General features: G+C 36.0%; 1 protein-coding gene across 2 annotated transcripts in view; it reads left to right on the top strand.

Annotated features, from left to right (window-relative positions):
- Nucleotides 1-17363, top strand: part of SLC35A1 (solute carrier family 35 (CMP-sialic acid transporter), member A1) — an 81670-nt gene that overhangs the window by 42835 nt on the left and 21472 nt on the right. For both annotated transcript variants that reach the window (XM_006870631.1, XM_006870630.1), the window contains exon 3: nt 16100-16259. In XM_006870631.1, coding sequence (XP_006870693.1) covers nt 16100-16259 — 160 coding nt within the window. The remainder of the gene's footprint in view (nt 1-16099; nt 16260-17363) is intronic.

Genomic DNA, 17363 nt, shown 5'->3' with positions numbered 1-17363 from the left:
ATGAGAAGGATGAGGGGGCTGTGAGACTAAGTTAATGGGAATGGCTCATTTAGAATGAACATAGACTATTGGTACTATGTAAGGCCTGTGACTAATGGCACTAAATAATATACATCAAAATAGTTGAATGGGAACCTGTTTTGCTGCACTTTACCAAAAACACAATAAAATATTTTTACCAAACAAGCACATACAAGGAGTTTCTAGATGGAAAAAGCACTGGAAAATTTTCAGAAAGAAGTGGAATGCATTTGAAACCACTTACTATTTTTGTATGTGTTAGTTCATGTTTAATAAGAAGGTATTTCAGCCAGACCTAATATTTGCTCTCATTCATTCATTCACTATTTGAATTCCAATTATATATCATGTGGTCTATTTTGTAGCCTTGCAAAGGTGATTTATACATGTGACTTTTTTATTAGAATGCAATCTGAGAATCAAACATGGAAACAAAGCTTTATAGCATCCTAAAATAGATGTGATATAAGAGGTATGTACTTTTTGCTTTGAGGGACCCCCAGCATAGTGAACCACTGACTGCAACATCTGAGAACTGCTCACTGATGAGGCAGCCTTTGAGCTCAACCTTGCATAATAGTCTTCCAAGCAGTCATGAGTGGGATGGGAAAATGCAGGAGAAGAGATTGTTTATGCAAAGGCTCAAAGCACTGATCAAAAATATGTTCAGGTAAAAAGACATAGAATTATGCAAAAGATTATCAGGAGATTGGTGGAAGAGGTAGGTTCATACCAGTTCTAAAATGACATGGTTGTGTAATACTGTATAGGCTAAAGAGAAGCATGATCAGAATTGGGTCTGAGAAAGAACAAACATTCTGGCAGCTGAAGCGACGGAGGAAAGACCAGATAAATTATTATTTGTAAAAATCTAGGTAAGGTTGGTAAATCGTGATCATTTCCTGCTGAATACACTTCTGGCAGAGTCCTGGTGTGGCGCTGTGGGTTAATGCACCAGACTGGAAAGCCGTTGGTACTGCAAGGTCGGTGGTTCAAGCTTACCAGCTGCTCCTCAGAAACCCTGTACAGGGTCACTATGGGTCGGAATTGACTTGACGGCACTTAACAACAATAACAACACTTCTGGCAGTATGAAGAGAGCTCTTGGGAGGAGGTTGATTTCATCATTCAAAGTGTGGTATTTGAAGCTGTGGATATCAGTGAGGTGATTCAAGAATGTGGTGTCGTATGAGGAGGAAATGTGAGAACATGAAAAATACGAACAAATACAGGATGAGAAAATGAGAAGGTAGTAAATTAAACAGAAGAAATCAGGAAAAGATGGTGTTCAAGAAACCAAGGGCAGAAAGAGTTTTTAGAAGATAGGAGGTTGTCAACAGTATCAAATGCCACCAAGAAATAAAATAAGAAAGGAATGAGAAGAAGTTGCCAGATTAAATAATTTAAAAGTTGTTGTTGTTGTTAAAGTGTCATCAAATCGGTTCCCATTCATAGCAACCCTCTAAAGGGTTTCTGTGGCTTGTAAAACTTTGTGAAGAAGTCTCTTCTTTCTCTCACGGGGTGACTGGAGGGATCTAATGGTTTGCAACAGGTGCACAGCCTATAGAGCCATGGACTTGTCTCCAAATAAACTCCTGTCTTCCTCATTATCAAACTTTCACTCTATGATTTCCTTTGAGGAGGAGAGTCAAGCATCTTTAACATGAGAAACACAGGAGCTTATTTGGAGACAAGCCCATGGTACCCATGCACATATGCTTTGTTTTTGTCTGAGGGTTTCTTTTAAGATTAAAATTTTTTTAAATAATATTTTTTATGGTATGTTAGGTTGGGTTCTCTAGAGAAGCAAAATGAGTGAAGTTTATATATGTGTATATATAAAGAGGTGTCAAGCTAAATGGTTCACACAATTGTGTTGTTGTTGTTAGACTTATAGTGACCTTATGCATATCAGAACAAAACATTGTCCGGCCCTGCACCAACATTACAGTAGCCCCTACGCTTGAGTTCATTGCTGCTGCCATTGTGTCAGTCCATCTCATTGAGGGTCTTCCTCATTTTTGCCGACCCTCTGTTTCATCATGCATGATAGATATCCTTCTCCATGAACTGGCCTCTCCTGACAAAATATCTGAATTATGAGAGATGAGTCTAGCTTTCTTGACTTCTAAGGAACATTCTGGCTGTACTTCTTCAAACACAGATTTGTTGGTTGTTTTGGCAGTCTGTGGTACTTTTAATATTCTCCACCACCACTACCATAATTGAAATACATCATTTCTTCTATGGTCTTTTTTTATTCACTGTCTTAACTTTCACATACATAAGAGATTATTGAAAACACCATGGCCTGGGTCAGGCACTCCTTAGTCCTCAAATTGACATCTTTGCTCTTGAACACTTTATTTTTATTTATTTATTTATTTTTGGACCTTTTTTTTTTTTTAATTTAAGGTTTTTATTGTGGATTGAGTGAAAGTTTACAGGGCACATCATCAGTTTCACATTCAACACTTCATATAACTTGTTTCATTACATTGATTATAATCCCCTCCATATACCATCAGTTAAAAGTATTTCTCTATCCACTTTAGCTTTTTTTAAAAAAAACACACAAAAAAACCCACTCAGGCATATATAATACTCTTGACCACTTTAAAATGGTCTTTTGCAGCAGACCTGCCTAATGCAATATGCTGTTTGATTCCTTGGCTGTTTCGTCCATGAGTGTTGATGGTTGATTCAAATAAAATGAAGTCTTTGACAACTTCCAACTTTTCTCCATTTATCTTGGTGTTATTTATTGATCCAATGGTGAGGATTTTTGTTTTCTTTACATTGAGGTGCAACCCGTATGAAGGCTGTGGTCTTTGATCTTTATCATTAAGTTAAGTTCTCTTCACTTTCAGCAGGTAAGGTTGTATCATCTGCATATTGCATGTTGTTAAATGAGTCTTCCTCCAATCTTGATGCCTTCTCCTTCATATAATCCAGCTTCTCAGATTATTTGCTAAACATACAGATGGAATAATGTGAAAGAATACATACAACCTTGGCACACATTTTTCCTAATTTTAAACCATTCATTGTTTCCTTGTTTTATTTGAACCACAGCCTCTTGGTCTGTACAGCATCCTCATGAGCACAATTATTCAGAATACTCACACTTTGCAATGTTGGCCATAGCTTTTCATGATCCACAAAATCGAAAGCCTTTTCATAGTCAAAAAGCACAGGCAAACATCTTTCTGGTGTTCTTTATTTTTCAGCCAAGATCCATCTGAGGTCATCAGTGATATCCCTTGTTCTATGTCCTCATCTGAATCTGGCTTGAACCTCTGGAAGTTCTCTGTCAATGTACTTTTGCAGCCATTTAAAAATTATATTTAGTGAAATTTTACATGCATGTAATAATGATATTATCCGATGATTTCTGCATTCCATTGGGTCACCTTTCCTTGCAATGGCCACAAATATGGATCTCCTCCAATTGGTTGGCCAGGTAGCTCTCTTCCAAATTTCCTGGCAGAGATGAGTGAGTCCCTTCTGGGCCATATCAGTTAGGTGAAAGATTCCAGTTTGTTATTCCATCAATTCCCAGAGCATTGTTTTTTGCCAAAGCTTCAATGCACCTTGGACTTCCTCCTTCAGTATCATTGGCTCTTGATCAGATGCTACCTGTTGAAATGGTTGAGCATTGAGTATTTACTTTTGGTACCACTACTCTGCATATTCCTTCCGTCTTTTATTTCTTTTTTTATCATTGCAGTTACATTATGTTATTCCTGTTATTAGGTGCTGTTGGTACCTTTGAGTTTTTTCTAACTTAGAGCTACCCTATGTACAACGAAGAGAACACAGCCCGGTCCTGCGCCATCCTTACAATCATGACATTTGAGCCCATTGCTGTTGCCACTGTGCCAGTACATCTTGTTGGGGGTATTCATGTTTTTCCTTGGCCTTATACTTTACAAAGTATGATGTTCTTCTCCATGTCCCTCTGATTACATGTCCAAACTATGAGAGACCCTTCCATCTTTTCTTGTTGTGTGCTGCATCATTCAGTATTTTGTGCATTGCGTTCTTCAATATTACAAGTTGATACTTGAATTTTTTCTTCAGTTCTTTCAGCTTGAGAAATGCTAAGTGTGTTCTTCCCTTTTGGTTTTCTAACTCCAGGTCTTTGCAATATTTGACTTAGTCTTCTCGAGCTGCCCTTTGAAAATTTCTATTTAACTCTTTTACCTCCTCATTTCTTCCATTTGCTTTAGCATCTCTATGCTGGAGAGCAAGAAACCACTGACTTTTGTAGTTAAAACTAATTTTTTTAAATGTTTTATTGTGAATTATGTGATAGTTTACATGGGAGAACATTAGTTTTACATTCATCCTATCGTATATCGAGTTAAAACTAATTTTTAAGGAGAAATATGTTGGTAAATTATCATATGCTTATTTGAAACACATTGGTAGAAAGTACCTAATACTCAAAACAAGGAAAAATTTTTTTCTTGCAACAAAGGGTTTACTTAAGGGCATCTACGAGAAACATTAATTTTTTGGAATTGTAAAAGAATGAAAGAGAAAGGAAAATTATTTCAACCGATGATGTTACAGGTTGAGAGTAGATGCATTTGTAAATGAGTTGTTATAGGACATTGTGGTTGTTTTTCTTCAGCTTATTCAGTAATGTGTAAAGAAACTAAACTACAACTATCAGTTTGGGAGCAACTGCCAACCAAAAGGTCAGTGTTTCGAACCCACAAACTGTTCTTAAGGAGAAAAGACCTGGAGACGTGCTCCTGTATAGGTTATAATCTTGGAAACACTGTGCGGCAATTCTGACCTGTCCTACAAACTCAACTGTGAGTCGAAATTGACTCAGTGGCACACAGCAGCAACCACTAGTTTGAGAAAATATTGAAAGTTGGTTTTAGATGTTGAAAGGATAACTAGGAATTATTGAATTAGAAAAAGATGAATAAAAAGTTAAAGGTTACAACCCTGAAAGCACCTACAACTTTTTATCCGTCTTTCAGACTTAGTGGCATGAAACTTGTAAAGAAGAAAAAAAATTTGATACTCTAATGCTGTCATTTCTTTGTTGTTGTTACGTGCTAATGAGTAGGTTTCAACTCATAGTGACGTTGTGTAGGGTTTCTGAGGATCAAGCTGGTGGGTTTGAACCACTGTCTTTGTGGTTAGCAGTCCAGTGCTTATCCTACAGTACTATATCAGGACTCCATTTCTTTGTATGTTTAGTAAAATTGGTATTTATCAAAAATAAATTGAGCCAAGGCAAATAGAATGTCAGACAACAGAGGTTGAATGACAACACATTGCTATGGTGGAGGAATTTCAAATAACAGAAAATACTGGTTTCTTGAAAATTTCCTGAAAAGATGTGTTATACACACAAAGTGATATAATATTCTTGAATAAACATTTGCTTGGAAATTCTTTATCACACAATGTTGGAATAATTTTTTCTGTAAAGCTAAAAATTGAAATTAGGCTTCCTCTTCAAAGTAGAAGCAATACTTTTTATCATCTGAGAGAAAGGATAACAATTTCAGGATGTTATAGAAGACTGTGGAATAATTTTATCAGAACTAACAAAATGTTTAGAACTTGAAGAAACTTCTTTCCAGAGGAAAACTTTTTATAAAATTAGTTCTTGTTAATGAAAATCGTGTGTCTTTCCATATTGTCAGGAAAATAGTATAGAGTTAATATAAAAAATGAGATAATATGTTACTAAAGTTAGACTTAAACTTTTTGGAGAATGACTACAGCGAGCAAACCCTTACTGTTTTAGTAATAATAACGTTGTTGTTGTTGTTGTTAAGTGCCATCGAGTTAACGTAACAACTATTAAATGAAAATAAAAGCTCCCAGGCCATGTTTTAAATGAAAGACCAGTTTCCTTGTCAGGATTTGATGTGGTGAGTGGTAGGTGTTTGTAGCTAGGAAATCCTATTTGGACAGAGACCCAAATGACAGTGTTGGTTAAATGACTAAGAGCCCACCCTTTTTGTTCTTTCTTTTCCTGTTTTCTTACCCTAAAGGAGGAGTAAGGGGTACATCCCCTGCGGGCAGGATATGTACAAACATTCATTGTATTTGAATGGTGTTTGAATGGTGAAACCTTTGTAGGCTAACAGTTGTTATAAGACATTGGAATACCATAATTTAATTTTAATCCCAATTCATTTCTTTGCCATACTTATTTATAGCATTTTTAAAAGAATCAACTAAAAAATTATTGTTGAAATTAACTTTAATTTTTCTTTCCTGGTGTGTTTAGGCTATTTTACTTCTTAGAACAGAAATAGCCTTGCTTCAGTGAAGAATGCCTGATATATGAGGGTAAGTCAAAAAGTATTGCTACTAGGGTTCCATGCATGGTTTTATTCCAGACAAAACTGTTTAAATATGTCTCTGTGATCCATGGATGGCTACAGAAAAGTTTTTCAGTGATGTATTTCTCTTGATCTTGTGAGGGTGCCTTCAAAAAGAAGGTCCCATGAAAGCAGTGGCTTCTGAAAGAATCTGCTGGGCCACTTAAATTCAATGCAGAGCGATCAGCTCAAAAGATTATGGCGACTGTATTTTGGGATCCCAAAGGAGTCGTCTTGATAACATTTTTGTGAGGTGCACAGGACAGTCAAAGGGGTTTATTATGAAGAAGTTTTAAGAAAATTGAAAACTGCATTGGTGAGAAAATGGCCAGTAAATTTGGGGCCAGGATTTTTTTTTTTTTTCCATTATGACAATGCACCTTCCCATTCTTTGAGGGTAGTAAGGACTGTCCTATGAGAAATTTGTTGGGGAACATATCCCATCCACTCTGCAGCCATGACTTGCCCTTTCAAATTTCTTTTTTGTTTTCCAAAATTCAAAAACGTATGAAAGGAACACAATTTGAGTCCTGTGGGGATGTCCAGACTGCCATGCTGATGTGGTATAAATCAAAGAGCACAGAATATGTGAAGGGCTTGGAGAGATGGAACACTGCCTTTAGAACACTGCCAAGATAGAGGATATATTGAACAATAGCTTCACAGTTTAATATTTTTGTTTAATAGGGCTGTAATTTTATAGCAATACTTTTTGACTCGCTCTGTTTATTGGGGCTAAAGGATTATGGATTTCATTTCTTCAGAAAGGAAAAAAATGTGTTCCTTTTAGGATGAGGCTAAAGAACAAAAGGTAGAGAAATGTATACTCTCAAGAAATCCAGGAAAACTGTAATAAACATAAGGAAACCACTTAAATGTATTATTGATATAAGATAGCCTTAGTAAAACCAAAGAATAATACTCCTTTTGGTGCTATTTTGTGGAAAACGCATGTTTGAAAACCCCATGAGCAGATACTTAAATTCTTTTCTGTAGAAAACAACTAACTACACTCTGCAGAATACCAGCTGTTAATCACTGTCACCCAGTGTTATGTAAAGTGCCAGGCATCCTCCTCTGAGATTGCAGCAACTAAATTTGCTGCCTTCAGACATTCAGGATTGTTGCTGTTTAGAGTGGCAAGCTGCCAGAGAATAATGTTGTTAAGGAAACAGCCTTTCGTGTCCCCACGTAAAACCAGGTAGGGGAAACGTGTAGATAAATACAGCCAATTTTCATTGCATTCATGTACCTCCAAAATTTTGTTGTTGTTGTTAGGTGCCATTGAGTCAGTGCCGACCCATAGTGACCTTATGCACAGCAGAACGAATCACTGCCCCATCCTAGGCCAACCTCACTACTGTTGCCACGCTTGAGTCCATCAATGCTGCCACTTGGCCAGTCCATCTTGTTGGGGGTCTTCCTCTTTTTTCTGACCCTTTACCTTACCAAACATGATATTCTTCTCTAATGACAATATGTCTCCTGACAATATGTCTGAAGTATGAGAGACGAAGCTTAGCCATCTTGGCCTCCAAGGAGCACTCTGGCTGCACTTCTTCCAAAACAGATCTATTGGTTCTTTTGGCAGCCCATGGCACCTTCATTACTCTCTTCCAGTGCCATAACTCAAAAATATCAATTCTTCTTTGGTCTTCCTTATTCACCGTCCAGCTTTTGCATCCATATGAGGTTATTAAAAATACCATGGCTTGGGTCAGGTGCACCTTTGTCCTCAAACTGACATCTTTGCTCTTCAACACTTTAAAAAGGTCGTGTGCAGCAGATTTTACCTAATGTGGGACTGCTGCTTCTGTGACTGTTGATAGTTGATCCAAGAAGAATGAAGTCCTTGACAACTTCAATCTTTTCTCCATTGATAAGAATGCTGTTTATTGGTCCAGTGGTGAGGATTTTTGTTTTCTTGACATTGAGATACAACCCATACTTCAGACTGTGGTCTTTGATCTTCATCAGTAAGCATTTTAAGTCCTCTTCACTTTCAGCAAGTAAGGTTGGATCAGCTGTATATTGCAGGTTGTTAATGAGTCTTCTTCCAGTCCTGATGTCACATTCTTCATATAATTCAGCTTCTCAGATTATTTGCTCAGCATACAGATTGAGTAAATATAGTGAACGACTACAACCCTGTCACACACCTTTCTTCATTTTAAACCATTCAGTGCCCCCTTGTTTTGTTTGAATGACTGCCTTTGGTCTATAAAGAGGTTCCTCATTAGCACAATTAAGTTTTCAAGAATACTTATTCTCTGCAGTGTTGTCCATAGCTTGTCATGACACACATGGTTGAAAGTCTTTGCATAGTCGATAAAGTACAGATAAACATCTTTCTGGTATTCTCTGCTTTCAGCCAAGATGCATCTGACATCAGAAACTGTATACCTCATTCCGCATCCTCATCTGAATCCAGCTTCAGCCTCTGGCAGTTCCCTGTGATTGTTGCAGTCCTTTATAAAATTATATTTAGCAAAATTTTACTTGCATGTGATTTTGTCTGATGAATTTCCACATTCCATTGGGTCATTTATCTTTGGAATGAGCACAAATATGGATCTCTTCTAATCATTTGGCCCAGTAGCAAGCTGTCTTCCAAATTTCTTGGCATAGCCTCCAGTGCTACATCAATTTGTTGAACGATTTCATTTTGTATTCCATGAATTCCTGGAACCTTGTTCTTTTCCAGTGTTTTCAGTGCACATTGAACTTCCATTGGCTCTTGATCATATGCTACCTGTTGATGTTTACTTATGCTGTATTGACTATTCAATGGAGCTCTGGTAGCGTAGTGGTTACAAATCGGGCTGTGAATCATAAGGTCAGCAGTTCGAAACTACCAGCTGTTCCGTGGCAGAAAGATGAAGCTTTCTGCTCTCGTAAAGATTTACAGACTCAGAAACCCTGTTCAGGGCCGCTATGGGTCGGAACCAACTCGACGGCACTTAACAACAACAATTGACTATTCAAAGACATTTGGCTGTGTTGATCATAACAAATAGTGGATAACATTGAGAAGAATGGGTATCCCAGAACACTCATGAGGAACTTGTACATAGGCCAAGAGACATACAGAACAAAGCGATACTGAATGGTTTAAAATCAGGAAAGGTGTGTGCAATCTGTATGTTTAGCAAATAATCTGAGAAGCTGGACTATATGAAGAAGAACTTGACATAGGATTAGAGAAATACTCTTTTTTTAACCTGAAAGTAAAGAGGACTTGAAATACTTAACTGGTGAAGATCAAACACTACAGTCTTCAGTATGGATTGCATCTTAATGTGAAGATAAAGAAAATGAAAATCCTCATAACTGGACCAAGAAATAACATCATGATAAATGAAGAAAAGATTGCAGTTGTCAATGACTTCATTTTGCTTGGATCCATAATCCACACTCTTGGAAGCATCAGTCAGGATATCAAATGACCTACTGCATTAAGCAGACCTGCTGCGGAAGATCTTTTCTAAGTGTTCAAGACCAAAGATGTAGTTTGAGGACTAAAGGTGTGCCTAACCTATGCCATGATATTTTCAATCACCTCATATGCATGTGAAAATTGGACAGTGAGGAAGACCTCAGAAGAATTGATGCATTTGAATTATGGTGTTGGTGAAGAAAATTGAAAGTACCATGGACTTCCGGAAGAACATATAAATATGTCTTGTAAGAACTGCAACCAGAATGCCCCTGAGAGGCAAGAATGGCGAGACTTTGTCTCTCATACTTTGGACATGTCAGGAGACACCAGCCTCTGGAGAATGACATCAGGTTTGGTAAAGTGTAGAGTCAGCAAAAAAGAGGAAGACCACCAACAGGATGGATTGACACAGTGGCAGCATAAGTTGACTGAAATATATCAGTAATTGTGAGGATGGTGCAGGACTGGGCAGTGTTTTGTTCTGTTGTGCATGTGGTTGCTATGCGTGGGAATCAACTTCATGGTATCTAATAACAACAGCAGAGTAGTTTCTTACCTTTTAGTAGAAAGATGTCTGAGGCTTATCTTGTACTTTCCCTACATCAACCCTGAAATCACATTTCTTCAAGGAGCTTGTGGGGTTTTTTTAGTGGAGAATAGCATTTAGAAACCAGAAATGGGGGACTAGATATAAACATTCCTACTGGGGTATCTGCTTCATGGCCCTGCCAACAGACAGAGCTAAAAAATATGTTATGTGTATACATGCACACCCTTCCCTGTCTATGAAAGGGCTCAAATTTGTGAAACAATGGAATTAAAAGATCATGGAAGTTGTCTGCTAACTGTTTGAAGCCTTATATTTTTACGTGTATGTTTATACAACAATGAGTTATATATAAATTGATTTATACCTACAATTCTGATCCAATACCATAGGATTCATTCTAGTATCCTCCTTTTCATATTTGTTTCCCTTCACCAATCTTAACAAACCTGTCTCCCATTATCCTCAAGATATCAGTCTTAGAATACACAATATTAGTTTTAGAATTTTTAACTTAAACAGTTGTGAAAAAACAAACCTACCAATTAAATTTGAGAGGACCTAGAACTCCTGGTATGGTACTGTAAGATCAGCACTGGACTGCGAACCACAAGGTCTGCAGTTGAAACCCACAAGCTACTCCTCGGAAACTCTATACAGGATCGCTGTGACTCTGAATTGACTTGACAGCACTTAACAATGATAACAACAATAAGCTATGCTACCCCAGTGTTGTGGAGTCGGTCCTGACTCATAGAAACCTTGTATAGGGTTTCCGAGAAGAGCTGGTGGGTTTGAACTGCCAGCCTTGTGGTTCACAGTTCAGTGTTGATCCTACAGCACCAAACTAGGAGTCCCGTACCCTGGTAGGAATGTTTATTTCCAGTCCTTAGTTTCTGGTTTCTAAATCCCTTTCTCCACTAAAAGAAACATGAGCTCCTTTGAGAAGTATCTTTGTACTTCTTGTTGTCTTTAGCTTTAAAGCACATAGTAAAAATTACTTTGTTCCTTCTGTGTAATTGTATTATTCATTTGAAATACTGTCAGGAGTTTTAGTTTTTGTTTGTGTTCAATATCTGCATCCCCCCTACAGTCCTTGTTGATTTTACTTATAATTTCAAATACATTTTGGAATGTGAAGTTACAATTTCAAACAGATTTTAGAACTGTAAGAAAAAAAGGATGTGGGGAGGAATTGTTGTTGTTGTTATGTGCCGTCGAGTCGATGCCGACCCATAGGGACTCTGTATAGGGTTTCCGAGGAGCAGCTGGTGAGCTTGAACCGCTGACCTTGCAGTTCAGATGGTTTTGCAGTCTGGCACATTAACTGAGTAGTAAATGTATTTTGATAAGTAAGTTTTGTATTGTCTAATTGGTAAATTTTAGTTATATGCTGGACACTGTGCCAATACATGCTATATTCACTGTTTCACTTTGCTCTTTTTTTTCTTCAGTTAAATGTTTTACTTTAGTGATGGCTCCATGTCAGTTTAGAAAGATACGTCACATTCTTTTGAGGAACTGCGTGGTATTATATGGATGTATCATGTACTCCAGTCTCACTGATGGACACCTGGGTTGTTTCCATTCTTCTGATACTAAAAAGCAAAAAAGTAATAATTGTCTTTGTACATACACCTTTGTCACATTATGATTATATTAGATCATTTTAAAATTAATAAGGAAATTACAGATCCTGCTTTTAAGGATGGTGTTAGATTAGTAATTTGATGTTACAAAAGCTTTATTTATATTTGAATATGTTCATTTTTAAATGATTGAATTATAATCTACCAGTTACCAAGTTTTACTTTAACTGAAATAAAAAAATAGTGCAGCATTTAAAAATATGTTTTTAATAACTAATTAATCCTACACTTCACATGAAAATTGCTTATTATTTATATGCTGTACTAAACCCTATCACAGATAGTGAAATTGGTCATTTAGATATGTAGTGCTCATTGGTGGTATGAAGAAAAGGAATGAAAACACTTTGACACTGCCTAAGAACAACATCATCTTTTTATTGTTTGCTATTCTCCATGGTCTGTAACGACTGAAAAAACCTTATAGGGTGTAAAAATGTAAAGTCCATATACTTTCAGTGTATTTAGTAATAAGACATGTATCTTCATTATTTGAACTGATTATTCATTCATATAAGACTGGAGGAAACTTTAACTATTTCATGGTACTATTTAGAATAATGAATGTAGTTGTCACATACTCAAGTCATAACTTTTCTATTTCTACTGCTTGTTTTACATTTCAATACCTCTCAGTACCCATGCTAAAATGAATTCAGAGTTATGAAGAGGAAAAATCACTTACTTCATATGATGGGTATCTTTGTCTTCAAATTCACCTCCTTACTGATTTTTATAGCTAGCTCTCAAAGTCTTTTATATGAATTAATTACACATAGCTTTACAGATGATATGAAATTTGTAAATAAGATGTAAAATTCTTAAGCTCACAAATAACTTTTGTTGTGTTCCATTTTGCAATGTCTTGGTTACTTAGCTAAGGATTTTATGCCTCTCAGTAGTTCTTGTCAGCTTTGGGAGCTGGGATAATGAGGCGTACTTTTAACCAAACATAGAAAGAATTGATTTAAATTGGTTGATAGAAAATCTGGTGTGGGAGGAAGCAGCACCATCTCTGCATCAACACGGAGTGTCAGAATTTCTTTAGGTAACAGAAGGTTGCACGGAGATCCTATACTATGACAAAAATCAAAATAATTGTTCAAGTAAGGAACTTGTGAGAAATAAAACTATATTTTAAAGTTAAATTTATGTATGTTTATTATGCATGCTTTCATCTAGCAATATTGGTTATAAAATTAATATATTTGTGTTTTAGCAAAATGTGCTCATTAGGTGCTTTTGATTTGATTTCCAAGAATACATCAGGTCAGGAAAATAGAAGAAAAAAATAGTCTTTGGTTTTTATGTGTTCCTTTTATAGTATATTCAAGGTTGTAGTGTAATTAGGATTGATCCTTTATTTTTATGTCCTTACTAGTAACACAGAATGATAGATTACTAGTATGTAGCTGTTAGATACGTAGAACTTACTTATTTATATAACTTTAGTGAGTAGAGCTAAATACATGCTTCAAGAGCAATAAATTAATGGTTCTTTTATCATCCTTTGCTAAATTTTGAGACTTATTTCATTATAATATTGCTATAATTCAAAGGCACTACAGTGGAACTTGAGCTTCCTCAGTAATCCATATTCTGGTATACCTTAACTTCTCTAATATCTGTATTAGAGAAGGAGCCAGAAAAAGTACCTTCCCAGTAGTAAAGAAACAGTTCCTAAGTATCCAACACAACAAAAAAGGATGTAAACAGATGAACCAAAGACTTGAAGGTCAGTCCTGACACACTGCTTTACTGGCTTGTACCTCCAAGGGTAGGGTGGACGAATTGGTAAAATGACATTGTCCATAGGTGTGGATTAGGGAGAGGATCAATTTGAGTAATCTTACATGAGAGATAAATGGATATGGGAGTAGGTGGAGTGTGGGAACAGAGTACAAATAAACAGGTACTTCTCAGTAGCTCCCTACAGTGTCACTGTAAAGATACATCAGGTTTATAGATCAGTGTTCTAGGACAGTAATACAGTGAAAGTCGTGTCTCTACTTTACACAGTTTGTAAGATTATACTATCATATGATATTATTAAAGATGGTTATGATAATGCTCAATTATGTTTTCTTAAATATCACTTTGTTAAGATAATTCATTGGGTTGTGCCCCCCTGTGTTTCTTAGATTTTATAATTAAGAGAAAAGGTTGTTTGAAAAAGTATTCTTTATGCTTTATCATATCAGGAAAAGTATATAAAATATTTTAGAGTTGTATTAAAAGCAGTTAAAAAAAAAAAAGAATGTCACATGTTTAAAGGGTCACTGTTAAGGTAACTGAAAACTCTGTTCCCTAGAATTTCCCTTTAGAGAGCTCCTTTTTGTTCTTTCCTTCTTCTGATACAGTTTGTAGATCACCACCAGACTGTGTTCATGGCTTTTTGGCAAGTACTTATGTAGATTTATGATTGTGGTATGGAGGGTGTTGTTGAATTTGGCAACTGAAGAGGAGCTATGAATAAGAAGAGTGTCTTCTGTTTCTGAGGCCCAGTCCACATTTTGTGTCTTAAGGATTTTCTTGGAGGCTAGAGTTGTAGAGGGACTAGATAGATACAGGTAGTCAATTATGGACATTATGTTCTCTTATCTTAATTTAGGTAATTATTTTTAAAGTACTTAAATATGAAAACTTCACTTCACAACCATTGATTATGTTAACCTAAAATACAGAGGCTCATTGTGATTTATCATACATACTGAGTTGCCATAGATCTACCTCACCAACAAAGTATTATGGTCCTTTTAAAGAATAGACTTGGTTAGGATCCTTTTGAGGTTTCTTTTTGCATTGATGTTTATTATAAAACATTGCTTTATTTGTATATTCAAGAAATAAATGAGTTGATAAATTTATTTTAATCAACTTGTAGAAAGACAAATACATTATTCTTTGACATAATCTTGTTATTCAGTACAGTTTGTCCATCTGTCAACAAACTTTTGTATTCCCTTATTAAAAAATGTTTTAGGTTGAGCTGCGAGTCACAAATGCATTACTGTCTTGACTTCTTCATCAGAGGTGAATCTTTGTCCTCAAAGAGCTGCTTTCAGGGGAAGACAACGGCTCACAGCTCAGCATACAACATTTTTTAATAAGAGAATATGAAAGCTTGTTGACAGATGGACAAAGTGTATTGAAAAGCAAGAAGATGATGTCAAAAAATGATATATTTGTCTCTTTTAAAAAGTTGATTAAAGATAAATTCTATAGCCAGAGTGTGGATAATTTTTGACTCTCCCTCATTTATTTGGAGCCAGATTAGCCAGTTCCTCTCCTGAGCAAAATTAAGAGTAATTAAGACCATACATAATCAATATTTAGTTGAATAGAAAATTTGTGTACATTGCAATTATAGTTTATTACAGTCACAGTTTATTTTTATAGACATAAGCTTATTATTTAGATTTTTTTGAAAAAATTACACCTATATATTCTTAGGAGTTTTAATGAGAATGTGCTTATGTAAATGAAGATTTAGTCTATATTTCATATGCCCCAAATTCATTTATAGATAATATTGATATAAATCTCTAGATTTCTCAAATTCCAAATGGCTTCCATAAATATTAAAGCTTTTTTCTTTCTTTTTTAATTTCAATTGAAATTCATGGTTGTTTAAAAGAAAATTTTTTAAAATGAATCTGATGTCCAATTAATTGAAAAACAATCAGGGTGAATTTGACATAATTGTGGTTAAAGTTGTAGGAGATGAAATTAAATTCTTAAAGCAATTCAGAAAAATAGCAATTGTAGTTTTCTATTATCTCATTATTTAACATCCTCAAAAACTACTGGAGCTTTGACTAGAGGTTGGCATTATGGCATATTTTCCCAAATAGAACTTGTAACTGTATTTATTTTATTAGGACGCATTGTTGGTATGTTTCTTTTAATGGATCTAAAATTAGTTGGAAATTGTTCAAATAACTGCTAAATTTCTGTCAGTAGGCATAGCACTATAGCTGTTGTGTGTAGGAGGGAGTCTATCAAGAGAATGCTCTTTAATTCTTTTTCTCACTACCTTCCCATCTTCCACCCCACCCCACTTATGTTTCCTTAACTTCAGAGAAACTGGTAGTCTGAGTAGATTCAAGACATCTTTAAGAGAAAATGTGTTGGGCAGCCCCAAGGAACTGATGAAGTTAAGTGTGCCATCGTTAGTATATGCTGTTCAGAACAACATGGCTTTCCTAGCTCTTAGCAATCTGGATGCTGCAGTGTATCAGGTAAGTGGAAATGTTCATAATGCAAAGCACAGAATCTTTCTTATATAGTGAACAACTTTCTCTTAACCCTTTATAATGTTATCAAATTTTTTTTATTTTATTTTTTAAGTTTTTATTATGAATCAAGTGATAGTTTACATGGGAGAACATCGGTTTTACACCGTTGTTTCACTGCAATGATTACAATCTCCTCCATGCATCATCATTCAACAGTATTTGCTTCTATTCCCTCTGTTTTTCTCAGGAGGGGGAGATATACACAAAACACTCAGGATTATATAGTAATTTAAACAACCAAAGGGCACATTCTGCAAGCCTGCCTCCTGGTCGCCAACACTCGGTCTCTCTCTTTCCATGAGTCTAGAGTCCTCACCTGCTGTATCTCCATGTTTTCATCTCTGCCTCCATCTCTGGTGTTAACTGCTTCTCTGGACAGGGTCCCACATTCTGCTCGTGCTTTTTTCCCTAGATGGTGCTAGGGTCCTTTGTTTCTGGACTGTAAAATTAACTACTGTTATCCAAAAAAAATTAATAATAATTCTGTAAGCTACACTGAAAATAATGTATATGTGTTGCTATTTTTTGTTAGATGCCATTGTGTCAGCTTCAACTTAGTGACTCTAAGCACTACAGAATGGAATACTTCCCAATCCTGAGCCATCCTCACAATTGTTACATTTGATCTTTAAGCTGCTGCCGCTGTTCAATTCATCTGATTAGAGCTCTTCTTTTTCACTGGCTCTCCACTTTACCAAGTGTAATGTCCTTCTCCAGGGACTAGGCTCTCCTGATAACATGTCCAAAGTATAAGAGACAAAATTATGCAATCCTGACTGTACTTCTTCCAACAGATTTGTTTGTTCTTCTCACAGTCCAATATACATTTAATATTCTTCTCCAACATCACAATGCAAATGCATCAATTCTACTGTGGTCTTCCTTATTTCTTCTCTAACTGTCACATGCATATGAGGCTGTTGAAAATACCATGGGTTAGGTCAGGCACATCTTAGTCTTCAAACTGATCTCTTTGTTCATTAACAAATAAAAGAGGTCTTGTGAGGCACATCGCCTAATGCAGTATGTCATTTGATTTCTTGACTG

This window comes from Chrysochloris asiatica, unplaced genomic scaffold, assembly GCF_000296735.1.
Source record: "Chrysochloris asiatica unplaced genomic scaffold, ChrAsi1.0 scaffold00146, whole genome shotgun sequence".
Lineage (NCBI taxonomy): Eukaryota > Metazoa > Chordata > Mammalia > Afrosoricida > Chrysochloridae > Chrysochloris > Chrysochloris asiatica.
The sequence above is the reverse complement of the archived record's forward strand: the minus strand, read 5'-3'. Positions and strand labels throughout refer to the sequence as shown.